The sequence below is a fragment of the Dama dama genome, chromosome 29 (genome assembly GCF_033118175.1).
Source record: "Dama dama isolate Ldn47 chromosome 29, ASM3311817v1, whole genome shotgun sequence".
Classification (NCBI taxonomy): Eukaryota; Metazoa; Chordata; class Mammalia; order Artiodactyla; family Cervidae; genus Dama; species Dama dama.
In genome coordinates, this window is record NC_083709.1 from 17,360,086 (window position 1) to 17,369,582 (window position 9,497).

The 9,497-nt window shown below is 46.4% G+C and overlaps 1 protein-coding gene across 1 annotated transcript; it reads left to right on the top strand.

Moving 5' to 3' along the window:
• Positions 1-4,114: 4,114 nt before the first annotated feature.
• On the top strand, positions 4,115-6,095 carry LOC133048665 (ectonucleoside triphosphate diphosphohydrolase 4-like). The gene has a single exon (XM_061132447.1). The coding sequence runs from the start codon at positions 4,469-4,471 to the stop codon at positions 5,951-5,953; it is 1,485 nt and encodes a 494-aa protein (XP_060988430.1). The 5' UTR covers positions 4,115-4,468; the 3' UTR covers positions 5,954-6,095.
• Positions 6,096-9,497: the final 3,402 nt, after the last annotated feature.

Genomic DNA, 9,497 nt, shown 5'->3' on the forward strand with positions numbered 1-9,497 from the left:
ATAACACCGACTGTTGTGTTTAACAATGCTTTATTTATGAGTATTTCATTTCAACAAATACTCTGCGGTGGGGAGGCATTGTTAGGAACGTGGCATTCAGAAAGGATTAAGACACAGTCCTGGTCTTCCAGGAACTTAAAAGCCAGTGTTAAACCCTGTTCAGCTCAGGACTGTTTTCTCCTGTGTGTGGTCCTCACACCAGCTGTTACTTCCTACCGACATCCCGTCAGCTCCCAGCGACTCACAGAATGGGCACCAGGTAGGCACCATGTCTGGACTGTCTTGTTTTCCAAGAAGTATAATGGCATTTCCCAAAGTCAAATGGAGGAAGGACCTGACAAGTACAAGGGCGCTGATGCCCAGAGTAGGAAAGAGTAATTTAAACCAGAGCTGGCTTGCGGGATCCAGAACACACAGCGCCGTTTTTAACAGGGCTGTCAGCCTCCAGCCTGACAGCCCTAGCCTGCTTGAGAACTGGTAATGTTAGAGTTTTGACATGCTTTTTAACATAATTATAAAATCTGATAAGTCAAGCAAACACAGGTCTTTTTTGCCTTTTTTCACAAATTTTAAAACAACTCTTTTATAAATCATCGCAAACACCTCCAATTATAAACGTTTCTCTGGGAAGCTAGGTTGGGGCACTTCTGTGATACATACCTTTTATTTACACATGTCCTGCCTTTTGAGGGCAGGGGAAAGAAAGCAAAGACTGTTATTCTTCTTTTCTGTGATGAGAAGCATTCTCATGAAGGACCCGTTGGTTTTGTGCATCTCAATCCTTTTTAAAGTTTTGGTATATTCATTTGTTGAATGAATGACAGTGAGTAAGCATTCCCTGCCCACATTTGGCTATCCAAATGAGCCCCTGTATCAACTCTTTTAGCTTCCCAGATGGCTTAGTGGTAAAGAATCTGCCTGCCGATGCAGGAGATGCGGGTTCGATCCCTAGGTTGGGATGATTCCCTGGAGAAAGAAATGGCACTCGCTCCAGTATTCCTACCTGGAGAATTCCATGGACAGAGGAGGCTGGTGGGCTACAGTCCATGGGGTCGCAAAGAGTCGGACATGACTGAGCCCACACGTCACACAGGCTCTTTCACGTGTCCCTGCTCATATTTATGGGCTGAAGCCCCCTCCCAACTTACCAATTGAAATTCAGCTGCAGCCTCTCCTCTATAAATGAGTTCCCCATGTGATCTGAAAATATTAGTTAGCAGCAAGAATGGCCATGTAAATCAAATGCAAATCAAATCAGCAAAATGTATTCTATCTAGTATCAAAACAAACTAATTGAGCTGCTACAATGACATATCAAGGAATATAAAATGACTGAGAAAATAAATCAATAAATCATTTTAGCTATTTCAAGTAACTGATCTTTTACAGTTTTTGCCACTTTTTTTTTTGACTGGCAAACTGTCACCTGATAGGTGAAACTAATTGTCTGAACCATAATTTGACTTGCAGAATCATATCAAACTCTCAACCATGCTCCCCATTCAGTTAATATTTGGTAGGTGACTTTAGTCCTAAGTAAACATCTTAGTCTCAATGGTTTCATTTTGTGTGCTGAATCTTCTACTGAACTAAGGAATTTCACTAAAGAATTTCTTATTCAATATTTCTGTTACCAACTAAGTCATAAAAATATTTATTGAAAGGTCCTATTAAAGAATTGGTTTTATTTTATCAACTTATGTTCACCTGCAGCCCATGAAATTTCGTGAATATCAATCAGCCACGTGGAAGGAACTTCCATGACAGTGTTTACCTTTGTCATCAAATGTGCATTTATATATAGTTTATTTAAAAATGAATAATTTTCTCTTACAATTGATGTTTCATTACTTTAAATATTCTTTATTTTTTTCTTTATACATATTTATATGTGACCTATATCTTCACTGGACTTCCTTAGTGGCTCAGCTGGTATAGAATCTGCCTGCAATGTAGGAGACCCAGGTTCAACTCCTGGGTCAGAAAGATCTGCTGAAGAAGCGATAGGCTACCCATGCCAATATTCTTGGGCTTTCCTGGTGGCTCAGCTGGTAAAGAATCCACTTGCAATAAGGGAGATCTGGGTTTGATCCCTGGGTTGGGAAGATCCCCTGGAGAAGGGAACAGCTACCCACTCCAGTATTCTGGCCTGGAGAATTCAATCATGGGGTTGCAAAGAGTCAGACTGAGTGACTTTCACTTTTATATTTTTCATTATTTCATCTTTTCTCATTATCTTCTGCTTCTCTTTCTTACTTTATATATTTAGTTTTATAAGTGTAACAACTCTATCATTCATCAAAATAATTTTTCAGCTTTAATAACTGAAATACTTCTTTCTTATAAAACAAAACAAAGTTTTGAGGTATGTTAGAATATTATTTACTTGAATCAAGTCTGTAATTTGTCTGTTAGAATATTATTTATTGATACTTAAGTCAAGTCTCTAATTTAAAATTTTTTTCCCAAATATTTAATCACTCCCATTTCAGTTTCCTGCTCTAGAGGAATCATCTAAATTTCACATTTAAATATAAAGTCCTCAGCTGTTTAAGCCCCTCACCCCTTTCCCTCTGTAGATAATCTAATCACCACTCAATACTCAGAAATGCAGAGCCAGACCATCTGTACCCTTGACCCTTGCAATGGGCACTATGAGGATGGGCCAGCACTAGGCCCCCAGCACCTGGATGTGCCCCTCTGGGCCTGGATGCCCTCGGACCTGCTCCTCACCCTTTCCAGGTGCTGCGTATTAAGGGGCAGCCTGCAGCCTGCAAACCCCCTTCTCCGCGGTCAGCCGTGTTCAGCCCAGTGGGAGGTGCTGGTGGGGATGGAAATTCAGGAGGAGAAGAGAAACCAGGGTGTTTCTCTCATCCCTCCCTCTGGCAGCATGTCCAGCAGCATCTCCATCTCGTCTGCAGTTCCAGCACTGCCACGCAAGCCCCTGACTCTGGTACCTACCATCTCTCCTCCTCTCTCTCAGCCCAGCAGAGGGCCTTCCCTCTGCTCCTGGACTGACATTGTCCCTGGGTGATTCTGAACCTCTCCACCCCCTGGGGAACCGATTTCCTGCATTATATCTCCTTTGCTATCCCAGTTAACCTTTGGCTGATGTGTTGCAATTTCAAAGCCCAGTGATAACATCCTGTGGGGAGGCTCTGCCCCATCTCCCACTGGCCGTGGGTGTTCCCTGCAATACTGCCCATGGTTTGGATCTGCCCTTTGCCAGATCTTCCCAGCTCTGATTTCAGCAACATCTTTTGTTTGTGGCTTGAACTTTCATCTTGGGGGGAAACTATGTCATGGAAAATTGCTCACCCTGCCCATCCCTGCTTTGCCAAGGGCCAGCTGTTAAATGCTGACCAAAACACCCCTGGTGGAGATCAGGATGAGTTAGCGCAGTGAACGCTTGTCCATTGGCTGCTGGCAGAGCAGAGGGCTTCTCTGTGGAGGTGGGTGTCCAGCCCTGGAGGAGAGCTGGCCCCACGTGAAGATGACTAGAGAGCCTGGCTAGCTGCTGTGTCCGGAGCAGGGCTGTGTTAGGGTGAGGGGAGGGAGGCACTCAGCTCGGGCAAAAAATGTTAGGGGCATCAGGAACCTCAGTAATCAAGACAATTGGTATTTTTAACGCAATATTTTTAAAGGTCAAAATCAATGCCCCCAAGCTCCATATGAAGAAAATAACAACATTCTCAGTGAAGACAGGACTGAACAAGGCTGAGATCACAGTGAGGTGAAGAAGGTTAAGTCATGCAATATCCATCTGGGTCAGGTTTTGATCATTTTTCCACATTTCTTTTTTGTATTAATTTTTATGTTTTTTAAAAGTTCATGAAGTCGTGTCGGCGTTGCCGGCACCGCCTCGCCGCGGTGGCCGTGATGCGCTCCACCCGCGAGTCCCCACTCTTGGGAGCCCCGGCCGTCGAGTCGGACGTAGCCGAGCAGAATAGGAGGGCTCTAACGCCAGGAGGACTGCGGTGATGGTGTGAGGACTGATTCCCAGAGCCTTGCCTGACCTCTGACCCATCAGCATGGGGAGCACAATAGCAATGTGCAAGAGGCTGGTCTTCAGAAGGCCTTCCGGGAACACAGGGGCAGCTCCTGCTGAAGGATTGGCATCTCCTGTCTTTTTCCTGCTTCCTGGCATTTCAGCATCTCTCCAGTGGGGTGTCCCTGAATTCTGAACACCAACTTACGCCAAATTATCGTCATCAGCCTTCTGGCTGCTGCTGTCTCACTTTTATACTTTTCTGTTGTCATAATCCGAAATAAGTATGGACGGCTCTCCAAAGACAAGAAGTTTCAAAGGTACTTGGCACGAGTTACTGACGTTGAAGCTACAGACACCAATAACCCCAACGTGAACTATGGCATCGTGGTGGACTGTGGGAGCAGCGGGTCTCGGATATTTGTCTATTGCTGGCCACGGCACAATGGCAATCCTCACGATCTGCTGGATATCAGGCAAATGAGGGATAAAAACCAAAAGCCTGTGGTCATGAAAATAAAACCCGGCATTTCAGAGTTTGCGACTTCTCCAGAGAAAGTCAGTGATTACATTTCTCCACTCTTGAACTTTGCTGCAGAGCATGTTCCACGGGCAAAACACAAAGAGACCCCTCTCTACATTCTCTGCACGGCTGGAATGAGAATCCTCCCCGAAAGCCAGCAGAAAGCCATTCTGGAAGACCTTCTGACTGACATCCCCGTGCACTTTGACTTCCTGTTTTCTGACTCTCATGCAGAAGTAATTTCAGGGAAACAAGAAGGTGTCTATGCTTGGATTGGCATTAACTTTGTCCTCGGACGCTTTGAGCATATTGAAGACGATGACGAGGCGGTCGTGGAAGTTAACATCCCTGGTAGCGAGAGCAGCGATGCCATTCTTCGTAAAAGAACAGCTGGTATTCTAGACATGGGAGGCGTGTCAACCCAGACAGCATACGAAGTACCCAAAACTGTAAGCTTTGCCTCCTCACAGCAGGAAGAAGTAGCTAAGAACCTCCTGGCTGAATTTAACTTGGGGTGTGACATTCACCAAACGGAGCATGTGTACCGTGTCTACGTGGCCACGTTTCTTGGGTTTGGTGGCAATGCCGCTCGACAGAGGTATGAAGACAGAATATTTGCCAGCACAGTTCAGAAGAACAGACTCCTGGGGAAACAGACCGGCCTGACTCCTGACACTCCGTACCTGGACCCCTGCCTACCCCTGGACATCAAAGACGAAATCCAGCAAAACGGACAGACGCTGTACCTGCGGGGGACAGGGGACTTTGACCTATGCCGGGAGACCATCCAGCCTTTCATGAACAAAACAAACGAGACACAAACCTCCCTCAACGGGGTCTACCAGCCTCCGATTCACTTCCAGAACAGCGAGTTCTACGGCTTCTCCGAATTCTACTACTGCACGGAAGATGTGTTACGGATGGGCGGGGACTACGAAGCCGCAGCATTTACTAGAGCCGCCAAGGATTATTGTGCCACGAAGTGGTCGATCCTGCGGGAACACTTTGACCGAGGACTGTATGCCTCTCACGCCGACCTCCACAGGCTCAAGTATCAGTGCTTCAAGTCCGCCTGGATGTTCGAGGTGTTCCACAGGGGCTTCTCGTTTCCCATCAACTACAGAAGTTTAAAGACGGCCTTGCAAGTTTACGACAAGGAGGTGCAGTGGACCCTCGGAGCAATCCTCTACAGGACCCGCTTCGTACCTTTGAGAGACATCCAGCAGGAGACGTTCCGGGCCAGCCACGCGCACTGGCGCGGCTTCTCCTTTGTGTACAACCACTGCCTGTTCTCCGGCTGCTTCCTGGTGGTCCTGCTCGCCATCCTCCTCTACCTGCTGCGGCTGCGGCGCATCCACCGGCGGGCCCCGCGCAGCGGCTCAGCCGCCGCCGTCTGGCTGGAGGAGGGCCTTCCGTCCCAGAAGATCGCTGGTACCTTATGAGCCGGGCTCCGAGCCCCCGGAAACTCTACAGGAAAAGCCATTTTCGCCTCAGGGTTTCTCCTCTTCATTCTCACTTAGTTTTGTTTTTCTTTTCCCTCTTTGTTCCTGGAAACCCCACTGTCCGCAGATTCCGCTGTCCTGGAAGTACTGCGTTCAGCCCTTCTGTGTCCAGCTTTAAACGGAGGAGTCAGGAAAAGGGAGCATCACTTCATCTTTGCTGCGTAGAATATCTGCCAAAAATTGCAACAATTTTTGGTTGTTCTCTAAGGCATGTTCGATTTTAAACAGATGCACTTTGATACTGGAGGAAAACAGCAGGCTGTCCTCTGTCGGGGGAGGTGGAACCGAGGGGTGACTCTTTCACAGAACCAGAACACGTTCTCACTGGACCGATCATCCCTATTTCTGTCTTGAAAGCTCTCACCTAAAGAGGGAGATGCTTAGTTTTATTTATTGTTCAGGGCTTTTACTGTTTCTTTGCTTTGCAGGTTTAAAAAGCCAGAACCATCTATATCCACAGTAGATAGGTATAGGCACCAAAAGGTAACAGTTTTTAAAATTGACAGGAAGAGACCTGAAAAAATGTGAAAACGACCAGAGTGCTGTGTGTGTGTGAAACACCAGTGGGAGAGAGTGAGGGGGTGCAGTGCCGTCACTTTTAAAAGTACATGCTTCATTCAGCGTCAAAAAAAAAAAAAGTTCATGACTTTCCACTTGGCAATGATTTCTTGGCTACAACACCAAAAGCACAGATGACCAAACAAAAAAATATAAAGTTCATCAAAAGTAAAGACTTTTGTGAGTCCAAGGACATGATCAACACGTGAAAGAGCCTAGGAGAATGGGAGAAAATATTTGCAATTTATATATCTGATAAGAGATTAATATCCAGAATATTCAAAGAGCTCCTAAAACTTAATAACAAAACCCGCAACAACCCTTTTTAAAAATCAGCATAGGGCTTAAACTTCTCTGCAAGAAGATATACAAATGGTCAATAAGCACACGGAAAGATGCTCAATATCACTGAATATTAGAAAAATACAAATCATAAAACTGCAGTGAACCACCACTTCATACCTATGAGGATAACTATTATTAAAAACAGGAAATGATAAGTGTTGGAGAGGATGTGGAAAAAATTGGAACTCATGCATTGCTTCTGGGAATGTAACAGCAGTTAAAACTGCTATGGAAGACAGTATTGAGGTTCCTCAAAAATTTGAAAATAGAACTGCCAGATGATCCAGCTATTGCACTTCTGGGTGTTTAACTAAAAGAATTTAAAGCAGGGACTCAAACAGATGTTTGTATACTCAGCATTATTTATAAGAACTACCATGTGAAGTGAGCCAGGTGTCCATTGATGGAGGAACAGATAATCAAAATGTGGTCTCTCATACAATGGAATATTATTCAGCCTTTTAAAAGGATAGAAATTCTAACACATGTTACAATATGGATGAACCTTGAAGACAGTATACTAAGCAAAATAAGCCAGTCACAAAGGGACGAATATTGTGTGATTCCACTTCTACGAGGTACCTGGAGTAGTCAAATGCATGCAGACAGAAAGTGGAATGGGGGTTGCCAGGGGCGGGAGGAGAGGGGAATGGGGTTATAGTTTAGTTTCAGTTTTGCAAGATGAAAAAAGCTGGGAAGTGAATGGTGCTGACAGTTGCACAACTTTGTGAATGTACCTGATGCCAATGAACTGTACACATAAAAATAGTCAAGATGGCAAATTTCATGTTATGTGTATTTTGCCAAAACCTTTTCTTAATTAGGGGCAAAAAGCAAGGTGCAAACCAGTATATAATTGGTTACTCATGTTAAGTGGAGGGAGGAGGGGATAAGACTCCAGTATTTTATTTGCATGCATATGCATTTTCAAAGCTCTGAAAAGATGCGTAAGAAACTAAAAGTAAACTTTACCTTGCAGGGCTTGGGTGGGAACTGGGCAGATGGCAGGCAAAGGTGGGTGTGACATTTGTCACATGTCTTATAAGAGGTTCTAATTTTATATAAACAAGTCTCAGAAATTCCCAGGTGCTTATGGAAAAGCAAAAATCAGATTTGAAGGTTGCATGATGGCCATGCGGCCGCCTATGAATGCTAACTCCTTCTAGTGGAGTTTACCTTGACCTGCCATTGATCAGTGCCTTGTTGTCTGTCTTATCTCACCTGAAACCCAGCATGAACCTCAGACCAACCAGGAGAGCATTTTCCTCTGGAAACAGCCCAGCTCCCTTGAGAGCAGGAGGCCCTGAAGCCCCTGGGGCCCTTCCCTCTGGTCCATCCTCCCTCTGGGCTCTCTGTCACTCCCATGGATGCTCTTTCCTTGGTGATCTGGATGGGCCAGACCTGCTTGCCAAGCTCTCTGTGTTTCAGGAAGACTCAAGGATGCTCCGCCCTCAGGCTTACTGAGGGGTGACCATGTCGGGGGGCCTGAGGACAGACACCTGTGGGGCAGGCTCCCCCTTCACCTCTCCTCTACCCTCCCCTGCTCAGGGCGTTCTGGCTCTGGGTCCATGCCTCGCCCTGCCCACCTCCCCTTGGCCTGGGCCCCCGTCCTGCCCCATTCCCATGCAGGAGCCCTGCTCCTTAGTCCCATTCTGCTGTCGGACACGCACGGGTTTGAATTCTGGCTCTACTGCTTACGATCTGTGTGACCCTGGGGAAGGTAGTTAACCTCCTGAACCTCCTGCCTAAAACAAGGACACTAAGAAAGTACCATGGACGTGTGTGGTCTCCTGCTGGGAGGCCATGGTCCACACTGGCTTCGGGTGCCAGCATGGTTCTGCCTCTTGAGCTGGTTGGAGGCCACACAGGACTTTGCTTTATAATTATTTCTTGAACTGTACTTTGAATTGTATGCACTTTCCTATAGATATGTTCTACCATACAGTTCCCTCCCCCCCGAAAAAGCTTTTTTAAAAAAGCAAAGCTATAGAAACAATATCAGGTGCTGAATAAATGCTAGTTTAGTTACCCCTACCCCCATAACATTTCAGTTCCCATCTTTCTTAAAAATCCTTTGGATTCTCAACTATCACAGATCTCGCTCCCTTTCCAGCCAAGCTCCTAAAAGGGCTGATGTGATCCTGCCCCTCCGCTCCTCTCTCCCCGTGTCCTTTCTCTGAGCTGTCGTGGGTGTCGGGCTGTGCCTGGACAGATCTGATCACGCACAGGGTTTCTGAGGGGCTGGACCACTGCTGGCCGCCTGGTCACGGGCAGGGGACGGGGACGGATCTCCTTCCCCACGGCAGGGAGCGCAATGCTAGTCAGCCTCATCCCAGTGCGCAAGGGTGCGCCCTGGGCGCAGTCCCAGGTGTGAGGTTCTATAAATGATCCAAGGCAATGTCTTGCACCAGTGGTGTTGTTCAGTCGCTCAGTCATGTCCAAATCTTTGTGACCCCATGGATTGCAGCACGCCAGGCTTCCCTGTCCTTCACTATTTCCGAGTTTGTGCAAACTCATGTCTATTGAGTTGGTGATGCCATCCAACCATCTCATCCTCTGTCATCCCCTTCTCCGCCTGCCC

What these genes read in the sequence shown, in the direction of transcription:
- LOC133048665 (XM_061132447.1), top strand. Translation starts at nt 4,469, where the DNA reads ATGAGGGATAAAAACCAAAAGCCTGTGGTCATGAAAATAAAACCCGGC.